Genomic DNA, 18,651 nt, shown 5'->3' with positions numbered 1-18,651 from the left:
AAAATGTTAGTATCCTCTTAATGATAAAAATTAAAAAATAAGAAAGAAGAAAAAGCAATTAATAGGAAAAAAAAAGTTCAAGGGTGACTGAAACCAAAACTTGAGTCTGGTGGTCGGACTAGCTCTAAGTGTCTTCTTTTATTTTTTTCAATGTTTTTTTTTTAGAGCTCCTTAATTTAATGTTTTTTTTTTAGAGCTCCTTAATTTAAGTGATATTTTATTATTATTTAATTTAAATGGGACACGAGACATTATAGCTATGTTTGGCAAGAGCCAGGCCCGGCACTGTAGCTGGAACGGCACTGTTCCAGCTACAGTGCCAACTGACACGTGGCAGCAGAAATTAAATTTTTTATCTTTTTTTTTTTTTTTTTTTTTAAATCAAAATATTAAAAAAAAAAAAAAAAGGAGGAGAACGCTTTGGGGCCACCTCTATTGCCTGTAAGGGTTCGACTATCTTCAGATCGCCGTGGTCTTAAACCCCACCCCATTTTGGCCGGAACCACCCCAGCGTTCTCCTCATTTTTTTTTTCTTTTTTTTTTTAAAAAAGGTAAAAAAATTAATTTCTGCTGCCACGTGTCAGTTGGCACTGTAGCTGGAACAGTGCCGTTCCAGCTACGGTGCCGGGCTGGCTCTTGCCAAACATAGCTTATATGGGCTGAGCCAAACATAGCTTATATGGGCTGTTGGATAAAAATAGATGATTAGGATTAAAAATCAGAAAATCTCAAATTCTCTCAATAATGCGGGGGGATCCTGGTCCATGTCAAATGTACTTGCTACGATTTAGCCACGTGTAAAGGAGGGAAATCTGAAATATCCTCCTTGGACCCTACGGATCTAAACGAATAAAATATACTGTTGCTCTTTATTTTTTTCTCCGACAACAAAATATCTTGTCACTCTAGTGTCGCGACTCACGAGCACACTTGATAAACTTTTACATAATTAATTCTTTTTCAAATATTGAAAAATAATTTTCAGACAATAATTATCAGATTTTTCAGACATTTTTGTTTGTTGTCCCTGCCTTTTCCTTTTAAAACAAACCACAAAACACGTACCCTTCAAAAACCAAAACACATTTTGAAAAACTTTAAACTTTTCAACTGTGAAAGCTAACTAAGGGTGTGCATTGACTTGAAATTATCCTTTTTCGTGTCGGAATAGGATCCTTTCCATTTTGAAAAACTTCACACTTTTCGGGTGTAGAAGTAAGAATGCCTATTTCGCATTAGAATATGATCGCAATAGAACAATGTTAGAAGTCACTCTTATGTTTTTCGTGTATCTCTCCAATAATGAGGTGTGTATATATATATATATATATAATTGTCATTTTAATTTAATGGACAATTTTACCCATCTTGAAAACACTAACCAACTCATTGTATATGAGATTATAAGTACAATTTCAGTGTATAAATACTAATAATGTGATGGCAATTGTAGCATCTTAAGTTTACTAAAATTAAGAAAAACTTAACCTCTTTTAATTACAGCTAAATTTGTAATGTCCCATCCAGCAACTTCATTCTCATTTTCCCCAAATTTTAAGAATAAATTACTTTTTGTTGGTATTGAGTTTACAAATTAATACCAAAATAAATGGGTGATAAGTTTACAAACTATATTACACTCTCACTCATACACTTGTCACACTCTCAAAGAATGGAAGAAGTAATTAAAGCAAGATAATATTCTTAAGAAAATTAACAATCAACTTGCTTGTTGCTACTTTCTTCTTTGCTTATAGAAAACCAACGTGACAACGTCCACACATGTCTTAAGTAGACAGTAGGACATTACAAACTCCAAAATACAAAACAATAAACAAGTCAATAGACAAATCCTACACAAAGCACTCAAGTCCTACAAAAAGCACTCAAAACTTAAAAAAATCATAAAACTAATAATTATCCACCTTATCTTTAGAAGATATGTCTATGTCCACCAAATAGATTAGATATGACATTCTTTTCTCCATATCTTCATATTATCTTATCTTATCATCATCCATCATATCTTGCATCCACTTGCATTTTTATTTGATAATTTCGGCACTTTTTACTTCTTTATTCAAATACATTAGCTTCTCTTTATATTTTTTTATAACATTAAAATATTCTTATTTTTACTTTTTTTATTTCTATATTTATTTATTTTGCATAAGAATGTGTGAGATGAGAGAGAATGTCATTTTATAATTATAATAAACCACGTGGATTGCTACAGTTAAATCCAATATATTTGGTTCAACTATAGTAATCCTAATGTATAAAGAAGATATATGAAAGCTGTAGTAGATGAGTTTTTATGATTTTTTAGAGATTTTTTCTATACTTTAGGAAGGAAAGCAGCTTTAAAATAGCTAATGAAAATGCTCTATATATATATATATATATATATATATATAGTGATGATCACCTTATGCATGCCAAGTCAAGCAGGAAGCAGCACTTAATTAATGGGGCTTTACTGACAAAGAAAAACAATAACTTTTTTAGCTTCAATTGTCCTCACAAGAATCACTTTGCCAAAATCTGGAACTTCCGAGCAAAATTATAAACAACTTAAAAGCAAAATACCATCTAAAAGACAAAGAATGGAAGAACGTATACCAATTTGTTTTTTGTTTTGGTTAAAAGAGGACCCTGTCAGCTGATTGGCTGACATTTAAGTCCTTAAGCTAGAAGTGTGATTATTTCTAAAAAATTATAAACAACTTTTAAAAACAAAATACCATATAAAAGACAAAGAATGGAAGAACCAATTGGTCATTTGCTTTGGCTAAAAAAGGACACTGTCAGATTGGCTAACGTAAGCGCTTACGCTTTTTTTTTTTTTTTTTTTTTTAACAAGACATATGTCCTTACCTAGAAGTGTGATTATTTCACTTTTCTTTTGGGCTAAATATGTAATGTTCGTTCTTTATATATATATATATATATATATATATATATATCCCTCCTTCACTAACCACTCTCTCACAAATTAAGAGCCTTTTTAATCACAGAACTTGGGTTTCTGCTGCTACTGGTATTATTGTTTGTAGAAGAAATTAGAAATGGAGGCCGGCAGAGTGGGGAGGATAAAGCTAGGTTCTCAGGGACTGGAGGTGTCCGCACAGGGCCTCGGTTGCATGAGCATGTCCGGCTCCTATGGCCCTCCCAAGCCCGAACAAGACATGATCCCTCTCATCCACCACGCCGTCCACTCCGGCGTCACCTTCCTCGACACCTCCGACGTCTACGGCCCCTTCACCAACGAAATCCTTCTCGGAAAGGTTCCATTCCTTTTTCTTCTTCTACTTTTTTCTTTTCTTGTTGTGCTCGTTTGTTCTTTGTTTTCGCTAATTGTTGGGGCGCATGCAGGCTTTGAAGGGAGGGGTGAGAGAGAAGGTGGAATTGGCAACCAAGTTCGGAGGTAGCTTTGGGGATGGAAAGTGGGAGATCCATGGCGATCCGGCGTATGTGAGAGCCGCCTGTGAGGCCAGCTTGAAGCGCCTCCACTTGGATTGCATCGATCTCTACTACCAACACCGCGTCGACACTCGTCTTCCCATCGAAGTCACGGTTTGTTCCTTGCATCCTCCGTAAACTACCCTTTGTCAAGCAGAGTGATTGTTTTCCATGATAGGTTAGAGTAGAGGATGAAGATCTAGGTACCACTTTGTTGTCGTATAATGATATAATTGCAATTACTTTTAGGAGCACACGCAAACCAATTTGGGAACACCCTATTCGCCTTTTTGTTCTACTTCAATCAGTTCAATATAATGAGAGAATAACACCAATGGGTTCGATCGGCATATTTTGAAGACTATCAATATGTTCATATAACAAAAATTAGCTTAATTTTGCAATTGAGTACCCGTGATTCTTTTCTTGTGTATGCTGTATAGATTGGGGAACTGAAGAAACTAGTTGAAGAAGGTAAAATAAAGTACATAGGTCTCTCCGAGGCCTCTGCTTCCACCATCAGAAGAGCACATGCGGTTCATCCAATAACAGCTGTGCAGCTGGAGTGGTCTTTGTGGTCTAGAGATGTCGAAGAGGAAATCATTCCCACTTGCAGGTGAGGCATCAATTGCATTAATTCCTTTTTTTATGAGGTTATAGAATATCAAAATCCAAATTTTAATTTTTCAGGGAACTGGGCATTGGGATTGTTGCATACAGTCCTCTTGGACGAGGATTCTTTTCATCGGGGGTTAAGGCTATTGAAAATCTTTCCGACGATGACTTCCGAAAGGTTTGTAAATCTACCGCAAATGTTGGGCTTCAAATTGAAATAAGCAATCATTTAGAATAACAGTTCTATAGCATCATTGCTGCATTTAGCACTATTCTGACTCACAAGTAACTGTTGGCTAAGTGATTGACGTTTCATTTTTTTTATTAGCTTAAATTTTTGGAATAAAATGGAAATTTAACATAGTATCCGATTGAGATCTTGATTTGAAACTTGACCCTTATTTTCAATAAAAACATTTCACGTGTTTTCTACTCCAAGCGTTAAATGATTCAACTCATCAGTTTCTTTTTTTTTTTTTTTTTTTTTTAATCAGTGTAAGCTTTTCAAATAGATGATGAATTAACAGACCTTACAAAGATCAGTATGCTTTCCCCCTTTTTTTAATGACCTCATAGAGTGGTCAACTTTCTAGATAAAACTTGAACTGTGCTCACAATTTTCTTCAGTCTTTACAATATTCAAGTAGTCATAATTTGTCTAAACAAATGGTTTTCGATGCTCAATGGTTTGCTAAAACTTTAGTATAGATGTCAAGTGTTCATTGTGAATGTGTAGTACTGTAGCCCACCTCAACTTCTTGCATAGCCAATCAGAATGTTTAGTTCCTTTCTATGATGGTATTTACCTCTTAGCTCATTATACATGAAATAGAAGACATCCTTAGGTGTTGGTTTTCACATCAGCTCCATTTGATTTTGCAAACTAGTTTTTATTTAATGGTTCTTGACTATTTTTTTTGTTGCTCCTAAGAGATTTGTTTATTATTTACTGTACTCTGCATTAGTTATCCATGATGAACACTTTTCCTTTTTGGAGGCTATAGTACTCCTAGAAAAATGCGTGTTTAATTACATCAGTTGATGGTATCTTTATTGTCCTCCTGAATCCTTCAGTGTTGGGAAAATTAAGGCAGGGCATAGCAGCTGTGGATGCTTAGGGCCAGATAAATAGCTATGTTACAGAATTATGTTTAAGTGTGCGCTCATTATTGCCTTCATAAAATTTGAAAAAATATTGCCTTCATGAATTACACAGCCTCATTGAAATATATTTAATAATTTCAGTCTTAGTGCTTATACGTATTCTAAAGGGTATGCTTATCATTGGTACCTTAGATGTCCATTAATATGTGATTCCAGTCTCAATGCTGACGTATGTATTCACGGCTCGCAGTCACTACCTAGGTTCCAACCTGAAAATCTGGAGCATAACAAAATTGTATTTGAGCGTGTTAATGAAATGGCAACGAGGAAGGGATGCACCCCATCACAACTAGCACTGGCCTGGGTTCATCACCAAGGGAATGACGTGTGTCCCATTCCAGGAACCACTAAGATTGAAAACTTCAACCAGAACATTGGAGCTCTGTCTATGAAACTCATCCCAGAAGAAATGGCTGAACTTGAATCATTTGCTTCAGAGGATATTGTCAAGGGTGATAGATATATGTCTGGCATGCCGAGTTGGAAGAATTCTGAAACTCCCCCACTTTCTTCATGGAAAGCTGCATAAGCATATGTCTTTGCTGTGTGTCTCAATAACTTGAATCCCCCCATAGACTTTGTCAATGTTATAATTGAAGTGTGTTGAGTTCTTGACTGCTCTGAATAATATATGTTTGGTTAGAATGTGATGCTGCCTGATTCATGAAACAACAAAACACACATATTTGGCTATGTAATAGATCTTTGTTTATGATGTTGGATTATTGTTGAGAGCTTGTACACAAAGAAGTTAAGCTTAAAGTTTGACATGAAGTAAAAGAATGCACGTAGTAAATTAAAAAATTCTTCTTATCCAAACAGATCCTATCAAGATATCCAGAGTATTATAATTATCTTTCGATATGGTTAAGAAGATCTTAACAGATTGGCTAATGTAGGTTCTTACTCTAGAAGTTTGACGATTTTACTTTTATTTTAGATAAAATTAGAGTCATCCCTTCAAATTTCGACCAGAATTTTAATATTCTCTTCAAACTTTTCTTACGCAGTTTGAAGTAAACTTCATTCAACAGCTCATTTAGTCATTTACACAATTGCTGGTACATACCTACACTGAATGCCCTTTTTGACCCCCACACCATCTCCAAAATCCTAGAAATCCATCTCCCCATTATCCCTAGCCCTGACAAGCTAATTTGGACCCCTCCCCCCTTGGTATTTTCAGAGTCAAATCTGCTCATGGAAGTGGACATCCCATTCCCTTGGGACATCCTCCCTTTAATATAAATCATATTAATATTGTGAAATAAAAATGTGGTTTATAATATATATTATTCTAAATTAAATGATTAACTTAATTAAAGAATAAGGTTAAAAATCACATTTTTATTATATAACTATCTCACAATATTAACTTATCATTCCAAGCCAATCAACCAAATCATTGAATACTTAGGCCGGTCGTGAGAGACAAAGGATTTGATTACCGTCACGGCCATCCTAGATGGTCAATGATTCGGTTGAATTGGGGATCCAAACCTTGAAAGCAAACATACACATAGTACTATGGCTATCTCACAATATTAGCTGCTGCTGGTATTGTTTGTAGAAAGAAATGGCGGGCGTAAGAGTCGGGAGGATAAAGCTAGGTTCACAGGGACTGGAGGTGTCGGCGCAGGGCCTGGGTTGCATGAGCATATATGTCCGCCTTCTATGTTCTATGGCTATCCCAAGCCCGAACAAGACATGATCGCTCTCATCCACCACGCCGTCCACTCCGGTGTCACCTTCCTCGACACCCCCGACATCTACGGCCCCTTCACCAACAAAATCCTTCTTGGAAAGGTCCCTTTTCTTTTTCTTGTTTGTTTGTTCTTAGTTTTCGCTAATTGTTGGGGCGCATGCAGGCTTTGGGAGGGGTGAGAGAGAAGGTGGAATTGGCAACTAAGTTCGGAGTCAGGTATGTGGATGGGAAGTGGGAGACACGTGGCGATCCAGCGTATGTGAGAGCCTCCTGTGAGGCCAGCTTGAAGCGCCTCCACTTGGATTGCATCGATCTCTACTACCAGCACTTGTTTTCTTCTACACGTAGATTGGGGAACTGAAGAAGCTAGTTGAAGAAGGTAAAATAAAGTACATAGGTCTCTCTGAGGCCTCTGCTTCAACCATCAGAAGAGCACATTCGGTTCATCCAATAACAGCTGTGCAGCTGGAGTGGTCTTTGTGGTCCAGAGACGTCGAGCAAGAAATCATTCCTACTTGCAGGTGATCGAGCTACGCATCAATTACATTAATTATTAATTCCTTAATAATTTGTCAGGGAACTGGGCATTGGGATTGTTGCATACAGTCCTATTGGACGAGGAATCTTTTCCTCGGGGGTTAAGGCTGTCGAAAGGGTTACGAACTTACGAACAAGTAGTTGCTAAAGGTTTGTACGTACATCTACAAGTCAAAATATAGATGGTCAATAGCTTCTTTTGATTTTTCAAATAAACTAGTTTTTATTTAATTAATGGCTCTTCACTAATTCTTTGCTGTTATTTTATTGTTGCCTCTAAAATATTTGATTATTATTTATTCTACTCTGCCTATGTCACATAACTTGACTTTTTTAAAATAACATTAGTTGACTAATTAATATATGCAAGTAATTCAATGACACATGAGGAATGTTATACACAATCTCACTCTCAACTTTAAATGTACACCTTCTGACGTTGTGCTAAAAATCATCATTAGATTTGAATAAATTACAATTAGATTTTGGAGTTAATAGTAATTTGTAGTGTCATGTCAATGAATATGCATTTAAAAGTGTGAGAGTAAGAATATGTGTAACATTTTCGTAACATATTATACTGCCGTTCTCGAATAATGAAAGGGATGCCAAAATGGCACTCACTATGAACCTACCTCAATTGATGTATGTATTATTTGTTGCTTGCAGTTCATACCTAGGTTCCAACCTGAAAATCTAGAGCACAACAAAATTATATTTGAGCGTGTTAATGAAATGGCAACGAGAAAGGGATGCACCCCATCACAGCTAGCATTGTTTTGGGTTCATCACCAAGGGGATGACGTGTGTCCAATTCCAGGAACCACCAAGATTGAAAACTTCAACGAGAATATTAGAGCTCTGTCTGTGAAACTCACACCAGAAGAAATGGTTGAACTCGAATCATTTGCTTCAGAGGATGCTGTTAAGGGTGATAGGTATTCGAATGATATTACGACTTGGAAGGATTCTGAAACTCCACCACTTTCTTCATGGAAAATTGCATAAGCATAGGCTTTTTGTTGTGTGTCTCAATAATTTGAATCCTTATAGACGTTAATATTATAATTGAAGTGTATATGTTGAGATCTTGACTGTGCTCATAATAAATTATTCACTAGAACGAATGTCAATAATATATGTTTCAAGCATTCAAGCTGGTTATTCAAGGTAATAAGTTGAATTATTAAAAAATTATTCAAATATAATTGAACAAGACAAATTAATTTAGCCTTGTTAAAAGTAAACAATTGTTAAGTTTATAGGTATGTCTATAATAGTATAATATGAAAGCTCCAGAGGATAATGGGCACAATAATCTATTTGAGCTTTTCATCATGACTGCAATTGGTATAGATCATCCATATATATTGGGCACAATAATATTGTTTTTGACATAAAATACATAAACTTCTTCAAATAAATAGTTCAACCTATCTTCTCTCATAGCTTGTAAATGCTACTTTGAATGTTCAACTAACCTCATTGCATTCATGATATATTATTCTCTTCATTGTAATGCTTGAGATAACTCATATGTAATCCTCAAAAGATAACTGTAAATTCGAAAGTTTGGAGCGACTGAATTAGTATATTTCTTATGCTTTCTGTGTATAATATAAATCATATTTCACAAAATCTTCAATCGCATTGATGACAGGAAAAAAGAAAACATATGAATAAGATTAACAATTACACCATAATGAGAACTCCGACATATATCTTAAAGTCTATTCATATTCATTTATTAATTCAACCCACGATTAGTAGAAGTTTCATTATTTCATAGTGCTTCAACAATTTCAACATTTTTTTTTTTCATGAAGCATGTCACAACATCTGAATGATTCTCCAACAATATTAAAAACACTATTAACCAAGCTAAAACAAAGTTGGCAATTTTGATACGATTTTGGCAACAACAACTAATTAATGTATGTTGAAGCTAGTGTGCAAAACAAAAAACATAACAGGTAGACTAGTTATTGTTCAAAATAAGTGTTTTAAATCTATTAAACTCACGCTCGCAAATTGCTAGCTCCATCATGTCATTACTTTCTCAATTTGTTAATACTTAACTTATGCTTGCTAAACAATCAATTGTCATCTTTAATACTGCAACTGTTGTATTACTAACTTGTGTAATTCTTAAAAACCGTAGTCACCCCATAGGCTGACCACCTCCTCTCTCAAGAGGTGGCTGTTGGTTGGTTACCACCTGGTTTTTTTTTTTTTTTTTAACAAAAAAAAATCTAAATTTTATATATTTATATATATTTTTATTAAGAGCCATATGTGTCATCATTTTATATACTAACGAAATCCGTCAAGTGTTTTGATATAATTTATTGAAAATAACTATTATATTCTTTATTGAGAATAATATAATTTTTCATTGAGAAATAACGATTGGAAAATTGAAAAGAACTGTTATTGCAAAAAAATAAAATAAAGAAAAGAAATCATTGAGAAACAATGATTAGAAACTCTCTCTACCTCTCTCTTGTAGTCTTGTCTTTTTCCTGATTTGAGTGTGAAATTGATAGAGGAACATTGAGATATAAATAGAAAGCAAGAGAAGAGAAAAAGAAAAATAAACTGAGAGAGAAAGAGAGAATTTGAGAACCTTTTGTTTTCTTCATTAAGACAATTAAATATATTACAAATAAAACTCATACATTTTAATTGTCTCATATTGAGATATAAACATAAAGCAAGAGAAGATAAAAAGAAAATTAAATAAAGAGAGAGAAATAGAGAATTTGAAAACCTTTTGTTTTCTTCATTAAGACAATTCAATGCATTACAAATAAAAAATAAAAAAATCGGTTCAAACATAAATTATGGGAGAGAGAAAGATTTAAGACATTTAAATGCAGGTAGAGGGAGAGAGAGAGAGACCTACGGATTTGTGGGAGAGAGAGTTAAGACAAAAAAAAAAAAAAAAAAGTTCAGGACACGTGTCGCAATTCTACGCTCTCTCCGAGCCAAAACTCGGCTTTTATATATGATGATGATGAATATATATGATAATATATCTCACATTGAGATATAAACATAAAGTAAGAGAAGATAAAAAGAAAATTAAATAAAGAGGGAGAAATAGAGAATTTGAAAACCTTTTGTTTTCTTCATTAAGACAATTCAATGCATTACAAATAAAAAATAAAAAAATCGATTCAAACATAAATTATGGGAGAGAGAGATTTAAGACATTTAAGTGGAGATAAAGGGGGAGAGAGAGAGAGACCTACGGATTTATGGGAGAGAGAGTTAAGACAAAAGAAAAATGGAGTTAGGAGGACACGTGTTGCAATTCTAAGCACTCCCTATCAAAACTCGGCTTTTATGGGAGAGTGAGAGTTAGCACAATTAATTAAAAAAAAATGAATTTAGATATAAAATTATGGGAGAGAGATTTAAGACATTTAGGTGGAGATAGAGGGAGAGAGAGAGAGAGACAAAATTATGGGAGAAAGAAATAGTTAAGACACTGAAACCATATAATTAGTTTAGAGAGAGAAAATAAAATGTTCAAACATAAAATTATATTAAAAAAAAAACGGTTGAAACATAAATTATGGGAGAGAGAGATTATGGGAGAGTGAGAGTTAGCACAATTAATTTAAAAAAAAAAAATGAATTCAGATATAAAATTATGGGAGAGAGATTTAAGACAATTAAGTGGAGATAGAAGGCTAGAGAGAGAGAGAGAGAGAGAGAGAGAGACGGTTGAAACTTAAATGCTTAGGAGGACACGTGTCGCAATTCTAAGCACTCCCTACGTCAAAACTCGGCTTTTATGGGAGAGTGAGAGTTAGCACAATTAATTAAAAAAAAATGAATTTAGATATAAAATTATGGGAGAGAGATTTAAGACATTTAAGTGGAGATTTAAGACATTTAAGTGGAGATAGATGGAGAGAGAGAGAGACAAAATTATGGGAGAAAGAAATAGTTAAGACACTTAAATCATATAATTAGTTTAGAAAGAGAAAATAAAAGGTTCAAACATAAAATTATATTAAAAAAAAAAACAGTTGAAACATAAATTATGGGAGAGAAAGAGAGATTATGGGAGAGTGAGAGTTAGCACAATTAATTAAAAAAAAAAAAACGAATTCAGATGTAAAATTATGGGAGAAAGATTTAAGACATTTAAGTGGAGATAGTGGGAGACAGAAATAGTTAAGACACTTAAACCATATAATTAGTTTAGAGAGAGAAAAGAAAAGGTTCAAACATAAAATTATATTAAAAAAAAACGGTTGAAACATAAATTATGGGAGAGTGAGAGTTAGCAAAATTAATTAAAAAAAGAAAAAGAAAAAGAATTCAAATATAAAATTATGGGAGAGAGATTAAAGACAATTAAGTGGAGATAGAGGGAGAGAGAGAGAGATTGACAAAAAACGATTGAAACACAAATTATGGGAGAGAGTTAGCACAATTAATTAAAAAAAAAAAAAAACGATTGAAACACAAATTATGGGAGAGTGAGAGTTAGCATAATTAATTAAATGTCTTAAACTATAGAATTAGTTTAAGACATTTAAGTTGAGATAGAGGGAGAGAGAGAGAGATGTGGGAGATGGAGTTAGGAGGACACGTGTCGCAATTCTAAGCATTCCCTACGTCAAAACTCGGCTTTTATATATATATATGACAAGGTTTTGTTTTTCCTCCTCTTGTTGGGAAACTTTTTGGCCGACTATCGCATCTATAAAAGAGACATAACTTCAGCCTTTATAGAGCAGCACAATAACGAAGAAATCTGTGCCATCTCACTTAGTTTTCTCGCGTGTTTGTAGGGAAAAAGAGTTTTTCTTGTATTAGTTTTCTCTTTTGTGTGAGAGTGAAATTTAGATGTATTGGGGCTTTGAGTTTTGAGTGGTTTTCTCCCTACTACTTTTTTGTACTTCATCTTTTGTTAATGAATTTCCTCCGAGTCATTTTCGTCAGTAAATGTAGGCTTGTTAAGCCGAACCACTTAAATCTTGGTGTTGTGTATAATTGATCTATTTTCTATTTTGTTCTTTTCTTCTTCTTTGGGATTTGTATTTTAATTCCGTGCATAACAATATAGACTTGACCTTGTGGTCATAGCAGAGAGTTATTTTTATTGTTTGGCCTTGCATCCAATTATTATTAGTGACAGATACAGCGTGGAAGGATAAGTCACTATTGAGGCTTCGCTAGTAGTTGCTATTACATGACGGTATGTGACAATATCCGGGATACCGGTATTGTACCATAAGTTATTTAGGATATCGCCAACCTTACCAAAAAGGGGCTAAGGGCTTGGAAGGATGGCACATGATTTCTTTGCATTTAAAACACAAGTGACTTGTTACCGGAATTATGCCATTCCTCTTAAAAATAAACCAAACTTTTTAGATGGCGTAATAACGAAAAGGACCATTGCAACATTTTTCAGTATTACCCTTATGTGAAATAGAACATTCAAATTTCAAATGCTCCTGTTTTCCCTTTTCAACTCTTTTGCTTTGTTTGTTGTGGAGACATAATGAGTAATATAGAAATCGAAAAGTACAAGTCTCATAAGTCATATATCTTCAACCATTTGCAGGATGAGAAAAATATGATTTTTCGTGTTCGTTTTCCTTTTTTCAGGTGAATAAATTCTGAAAAACAGAATATTATATTTTTCATGTTCGTTTTCCTTTTTTCAGGTGTATCTCTTTTGATGAGATTAAGCTCAAAAATTATTATTCCAAACCCATTTGGCTTTTAGGGAGTTCTTAAGAGTACGAATAAATTACACAAAACATCAATCAACTGAGAATAATTTTCCTCAGTTACATGATTACTATTACAACTTTTGCATCATTTCCATGGTAACAAACGAGTAAAGTAACTTTAATTTAGACATTTTGCAGGGATAAAAAGAACCATATATATATATATATATATCCTCATGTAATGAGGTCGATGCCTTGGAGAATCAATGCATCAGCAAGAACTTGATTAGCAGCCTCAGATGGGTGGACGCTGTCCCAAAACACATACTGAGTTGCATTGGGACAAGTTCCTGGTGACTTGGGATTGCACAACAACGATGTTGTCTCTACTATTCCTGTTCCACAGCAGCCTCTCCTTGCTTCCACGAAGCCTACCAAAAGACAACAGCAAAAGATTATTTATTCCACCATCCAAAGGATTCGTAATCAGTTGGAAAAACAAGCATGTTTCTTACCATATTTTGATGGAGATCGAACAACATCATAGAGAGGCTTGAAAATGTCAAAGATAACAATCTTAAGACCAGGAAGTTGCTTTTGGAGATTTGCTGCAGCAGAGCTGATCTTCTTGTTAAACCCTTGCGCATCAGTGTTGAACCTAGTGACGCACCCCTTCTCATGAAACCCAAATAAGGTGATTGCTAAAGGAATGCAACCCAATGGAGGGAGTGAAGTCACCCCAAGTTTCCTCGCTCCAAGCCCATACAGGTCCTGTTTTCAATCAGACCAACCAACTCTGTTTTCAACACTTAGCTACCAAATAGAGCATTTGAAGCACAAATTTGCAGCTAGTTTTTTGAGTGCATTTAGTGCAGAAGTTAATATTTTGGAGAAAATTAACTTAGCCCCATGAACTAACAGGTAAATTTTAGATGGCCCCCTAAACAACCGTTTGTAACACTTGTTCCCTCAAATTATCATTTTTTCAAGGGAATAATACACTTTAACTTCCCGATCTATCATTTTTTTTGCGTTTACACTTCAAAACTATAAAAAGTGACATTAGAGTCTTACATATCATCACCGCGTGTCAAATTAGAGATTTTTGCATTTTTCTCCTCAAAATACCCTTAAATTTATTAAAAAATTAAATTCATATTAGCCCCTTAATTTTTTTTTTTTTTGGAAATGGTTATTTTGATTAACTTCAAGGGTATTTTGGAGAAAAAAGTGAAAAAATGTTTAATTTGCCATGAAATTGTAGTATATGGAGCATCCATGTCACTTTTTTAAATTTGATGACGTAATTACGAAAAGGGTTTGTTTCAAATATTTTAGTTTAAAAATTAGCACGTGTGGGACACGTGCAGTATTTTTCATCCATTTTAACGTCAAATGCTAATGGAAGGTGTGAAGTCTAAAAAAATATTAAGCAGAGGGTGTCAAGTAGTACAAATCGTGGTTTGGGGAGAGCATAATTGAGGTGTTACTTGGAGAAAATAAATGTATTTTTCCCAAAAAGTTTAGTAAAAAACAAGGATATATATACCTGGACAAAGCTTGAGAATGCACCAACAAGGTAGTTGCCATACTCATCGACAGTGTAGATTTTGTTGATAAAAGGATTAACATAGTAATTCTGCAGAAAGTCGCCACTACCAGCACTCAAAATATATACGGAATCCTTGATGATGGATGCTGCTTTCGTACTACCAGCAACCTTTGCTAGCTTACTCTTGTATTCCTTAAAGTACTCCAGCTGCTGAGACAATGGAATTGCATGCTGCCAAAAAAGAGTTCATTTGTTTCACGAAATCAAATCTTAAATGTTCTATCTATATATATGGAGATTGAGATTAATGCATGACAGGCATGCGTGAGATAGAGTTCTTTACATTAAGGATTGCTGCTTTCTCATCGTACCCCGAGGCAGCAGAAGCAAAGTTGGCTCCAATTAGAAGGTTCTTCCCTGATGCCTGTGGGCTAAGATATGCTGGAGCATATGTCGTGAAACCCAGAGTTTCAGCTGCGAAAAGTAAAATTTCGATCAACTAATTAATTAGACAATCCAAGCCTAGTTTGCGATTTTTATCTATTCTACTGAACTAAATTCAAAATTGTGAATATCGGGAAGAAAAAAGAATTGAAATTATGTTTGGGTTGTTTGAAGAATACCCATTATTTAAAAGAAATTTTAAGGAATCTCAATCTCTTTGCACGGTGTCTCGAGGATTCAGTCGGGACAAATCCCGAGATATACCCTTTATATATTTAAAAAAAAAAAAATCCGTACGCAGGCATTCTAGCTAGCATTGATGTCTTGTTGAATTACTCACCTGTAATATCAGTGGCTAGTTTGCCATTGCAAAACCTCCCAGTGGCTTGATGATTGGCAAAGTCCCTCCCATATGGAGGATAGTTAGCCTTGAAAAGTGTAGGGAGATAGTTATTGTTCCCCACGTCTACGGCAGAGTCACCAAACGTTATGATTCCTGGTACAATTGCAGTCGAGTCTTGCCCATTTCCAAATCTTAACAATGCAAATGAAAATATCAAGAGCAGTGCTCTTCTGAAGCACTGGATATTCATTTTATACAGCGTTGGTAGTTTTAGGGTTTGAGCTGGGAATTAGTTCTTATAAAGGAAGACTAAAACGACCCAATTCAAGTTGGTCTTGAAGAAAGAAGATGGAAGTTGAGTCCGTCTTTAATGAGTCCTCTTTAGGTGGTTACATTATGCATTGAAAAGCACATTAATTTCCTTTTTGATAGATGTGACCAGCTAGCTTGCAAAATTTACGTAAAATTAATATTATTTTGCTCGTGTTCTTGTGTATGTGTGTGTTGAGATTTTTCTTCTTGCTCACAAATTAAAGAGCAAATTAAAATAAGGGTGAATTTATGCTCACTATTAACTAAGGTAGGGCAAGGTAGTTGGGAGGATGGTGGGTGTTGGCTTAATGAGTTGAAGACACGGGAAAGTTGCACGTGCTTGAGTTATTTCGGTGGTTGCATTTCTAGCCGACCAGTCCCGATCATATGGCATGGATAACCTAATTGTGAGGAAATGTAAATGAGCCGTGAGATTAGAGTTAGAGGAAATATTGGTAATTAACTTTGAGTATCAATAACCATTCCAATAATGTGTTGGCAAAATTTAACCTGTAACGCCCCATCCTAGTGCACAATATTGTCCGCATTTTGGCTCCCCGCTTAACTGCGGAGTTCTGATGAGATCATGACCATCACGACTTTAAAACGCGTTGTTGTCATGAATGGTGTAAGTATACATATAAGCACATCTCCATCTCCATACTTAGACAATGTGGGACGCTCATATGAAGTCTCAAGATCAATGGTCTGAAATTGAAATCGTTGTAGATCAAAACTTGGCCACATTGGTAAGTACTTGCAGAGTTTGAAAGAAGAGGAGTCAAAATCGTTTGTGATGGGTGCAAGTACGCTTAGGTTGGAGTTGCCAACCATGGTGGCAGATGGGCTAAATATATAATGTCATTTTCAGGTGATCAATTCATGGATGTTGAAAGAAGATGATCCTTTCCGAAAGAAATATTCGAAGAAGAGAAATCTTAATATTGCTTGCACAAAATAAACTTCATTCATTTTTCTTTTATGTTATTCATGCAAACGAAAAGTTAAAGCTAAGACCTATTTGATATCCTAAATTACGTATGGATGTGAACCCCGTCCTCTGGTTATGGGGGTCCAATACCATTACTTCAAGCCCCAAAAAGCTTTCATAAATGAAATGAATGCATGTGGCCATTGACATTGATCACTAATTAAGCTCCCTCCAGATATTATAGTAAAGTGAAATGGAGATAAACAAGCTAAACAATATTAGGGGTAATTACCTTTTCTCCCATCAACTACAACGTGTTATCACTTTGTCCCCATGAATTGACAACCCTACTACCCGACCCTTTTAAACTACTATTTTGTATCCAAAACCCCATTCTATCAGTTAAAGGCGTTACACTACAAAAAAAACAATTTTTTTTCTCACTGGAGTTTTCTGACGTGGCAATTCTGACGTGTGTTGAATGTTAGGTACATAGGAGTCAATAAATTTTTATTTTATTTTTCTGACGTGTTACTGTTTAACATGTCAGAAAATTTTTGACATGTTAAAATATAACGAGTCAGAAATTTCCTGACGTGTCAAAATTGACACGTTAGGAAATTTAAAAATTAATTAAAAAAAATAATTTTTTTTTTTTAAATTTTTTTTCTGGAATATTTTTTTCAATTAATTAATTTAATTTAATTTAATTTAATTTTTTTTTTTGTAATTTCTCTGCACCATTGAAACGAATTTTTTTTTTTTTGTTTCTCTGCACGGAACCTCTATTTCTTTTCTCAATTTTCTCTTTCTCTCTATTCTTTTCTCCGGCCAGCTCTCCCATTTCTCCATTTTCTTACTCTCTCTCTCTCTCTCTTCTTTTCGATCTCCATTTTCAAAAACCCAAACCCAAACCGAAAAAATCTTCAAAAAATCAAAAACCCAAATCAAAAAATCAATCTGAAAGATCAAAAACCCAAAAAAAATTTTCTTATCTTCTCTTCTCCTTTTTTTTTTTTTTTTCTTATTCTTCTCACTTTTTCTTCTTCTCTTCTCATTTTCTTTTTCTTTTTCTGCTTTCTTCGATTTGCTGCTTCTCAATTTTTTCTCTTTACCTTTTCTTTTTCATCTTCCTCTAGATCGAGGGAGTTGCCGCACAGAAAAGGGAGATTGAGAGAGGAGAGAGAGAGCGTGGGGAAAAATGAAGAGGGAAAGAATAAGAAAAGGAAAAAAGTTGAGGGGAAATAAGAAGAGGGAAAAAATTCAAAATCCCGCCCATTTTTTTTACATTTTTTGATGTGCTATTTTTTGCTATGTCAGGAAAATATTTTCTGACGTGGCATTTTTTGCCATGTCAAAAATGGTGACGTGGCAAAAATCATGTACTGTTTGCCACGTCAGAATATGGTAATTTTTTTTGTAGTGTTAACTTAGACGGTCAACCTGTCTAGGGCTGGGCCAAAACCCGCCCAACCCGAAGACCCGCCCCGGCCCGTGCGGGTTCAGTGTGTATTTTTGCGGGTTCGGGTTGAAAATATCCAACCCGTGCGGGGCGGGGCGGGGCGGGTTTCGGGTTTTCTAAAATTTTTTATGCAGGTACCCGCCCTGACCCGCTCCTACCCGCTCTTAAAACACCACAAAACAAAATTAGAAAACCCTAGACACTAAAGAGACCTCATACCTGTAACCCATTCAGCCGCACCTCTTTCTCCCTTTCGGCTTTCACGGTTCACCACTTCACCCAGCCGTCAACCTCAAGTCCTCAACACAGCCATCAGCCGCACCGTCGACCGCACCTCTCTCCCATCGGACCCATCTCACTCCCCGCACTGCACGACTGTCGACCGCAGTCACCGCATCTCTCGATCTCCCATCATATGGTCG

The 18,651-nt window shown here is 35.0% G+C and overlaps 3 protein-coding genes across 3 annotated transcripts; 2 read left to right on the top strand and 1 right to left on the bottom strand.

Annotated features, from left to right (window-relative positions):
- Window positions 1-2,957: 2,957 nt before the first annotated feature.
- Window positions 2,958-5,891, top strand: LOC132179125 (probable aldo-keto reductase 2). Its single transcript, XM_059591768.1, has 5 exons — window positions 2,958-3,287; window positions 3,376-3,576; window positions 3,906-4,078; window positions 4,153-4,255; window positions 5,432-5,891. Exons 1-5 carry the CDS (start codon window positions 3,069-3,071, stop codon window positions 5,768-5,770), a joined length of 1,035 nt encoding a protein of 344 aa, XP_059447751.1. The 5' UTR covers window positions 2,958-3,068; the 3' UTR covers window positions 5,771-5,891.
- Window positions 5,892-6,948: 1,057 nt separating this feature from the next.
- LOC132178384 (probable aldo-keto reductase 2) lies at window positions 6,949-8,491 on the top strand. The gene is made up of 5 exons (XM_059590823.1): window positions 6,949-7,047; window positions 7,110-7,205; window positions 7,295-7,467; window positions 7,523-7,601; window positions 8,153-8,491. Exons 1-5 carry the CDS (start codon window positions 6,949-6,951, stop codon window positions 8,489-8,491), a joined length of 786 nt encoding a protein of 261 aa, XP_059446806.1.
- A 4,783-nt stretch (window positions 8,492-13,274) lies between these two features.
- On the bottom strand, window positions 13,275-15,805 carry LOC132178527 (GDSL esterase/lipase APG-like). The gene is made up of 5 exons (XM_059590965.1): window positions 15,522-15,805; window positions 15,081-15,211; window positions 14,735-14,968; window positions 13,701-13,956; window positions 13,275-13,616 (listed from the first exon to the last, which is right to left on the bottom strand). Exons 1-5 carry the CDS (start codon window positions 15,772-15,774, stop codon window positions 13,420-13,422), a joined length of 1,071 nt encoding a protein of 356 aa, XP_059446948.1. The 5' UTR covers window positions 15,775-15,805; the 3' UTR covers window positions 13,275-13,419.
- Window positions 15,806-18,651: the final 2,846 nt, after the last annotated feature.

Source organism: Corylus avellana, chromosome ca4, assembly GCF_901000735.1.
Source record: "Corylus avellana chromosome ca4, CavTom2PMs-1.0".
Lineage (NCBI taxonomy): Eukaryota > Viridiplantae > Streptophyta > Magnoliopsida > Fagales > Betulaceae > Corylus > Corylus avellana.
The sequence above is the reverse complement of the archived record's forward strand: the minus strand, read 5'-3'. Positions and strand labels throughout refer to the sequence as shown.

What these genes read in the sequence shown, in the direction of transcription:
- LOC132179125 (XM_059591768.1), top strand. Translation starts at nt 3,069, where the DNA reads ATGGAGGCCGGCAGAGTGGGGAGGATAAAGCTAGGTTCTCAGGGACTG. An exon ending in GTCTTCCCATCGAAGTCACG is followed by an intron (nt 3,577 to 3,905) that starts GTTTGTTCCTTG and finishes TATGCTGTATAG; the next exon opens with ATTGGGGAACTGAAGAAACT. An exon ending in CCGACGATGACTTCCGAAAG is followed by an intron (nt 4,256 to 5,431) that starts GTTTGTAAATCT and finishes CACGGCTCGCAG; the next exon opens with TCACTACCTAGGTTCCAACC.
- LOC132178527 (XM_059590965.1), bottom strand. Translation starts at nt 15,774, where the DNA reads ATGAATATCCAGTGCTTCAGAAGAGCACTGCTCTTGATATTTTCATTT. An exon ending in AGAAAGCAGCAATCCTTAAT is followed by an intron (nt 14,969 to 15,080) that starts GTAAAGAACTCT and finishes CTTTTTTGGCAG; the next exon opens with CATGCAATTCCATTGTCTCA. An exon ending in TCGATCTCCATCAAAATATG is followed by an intron (nt 13,617 to 13,700) that starts GTAAGAAACATG and finishes GTCTTTTGGTAG; the next exon opens with GCTTCGTGGAAGCAAGGAGA.
- LOC132178384 (XM_059590823.1), top strand. Translation starts at nt 6,949, where the DNA reads ATGATCGCTCTCATCCACCACGCCGTCCACTCCGGTGTCACCTTCCTC. An exon ending in ACAAAATCCTTCTTGGAAAG is followed by an intron (nt 7,048 to 7,109) that starts GTCCCTTTTCTT and finishes GGGCGCATGCAG; the next exon opens with GCTTTGGGAGGGGTGAGAGA. An exon ending in GGGTTAAGGCTGTCGAAAGG is followed by an intron (nt 7,602 to 8,152) that starts GTTACGAACTTA and finishes TGTTGCTTGCAG; the next exon opens with TTCATACCTAGGTTCCAACC.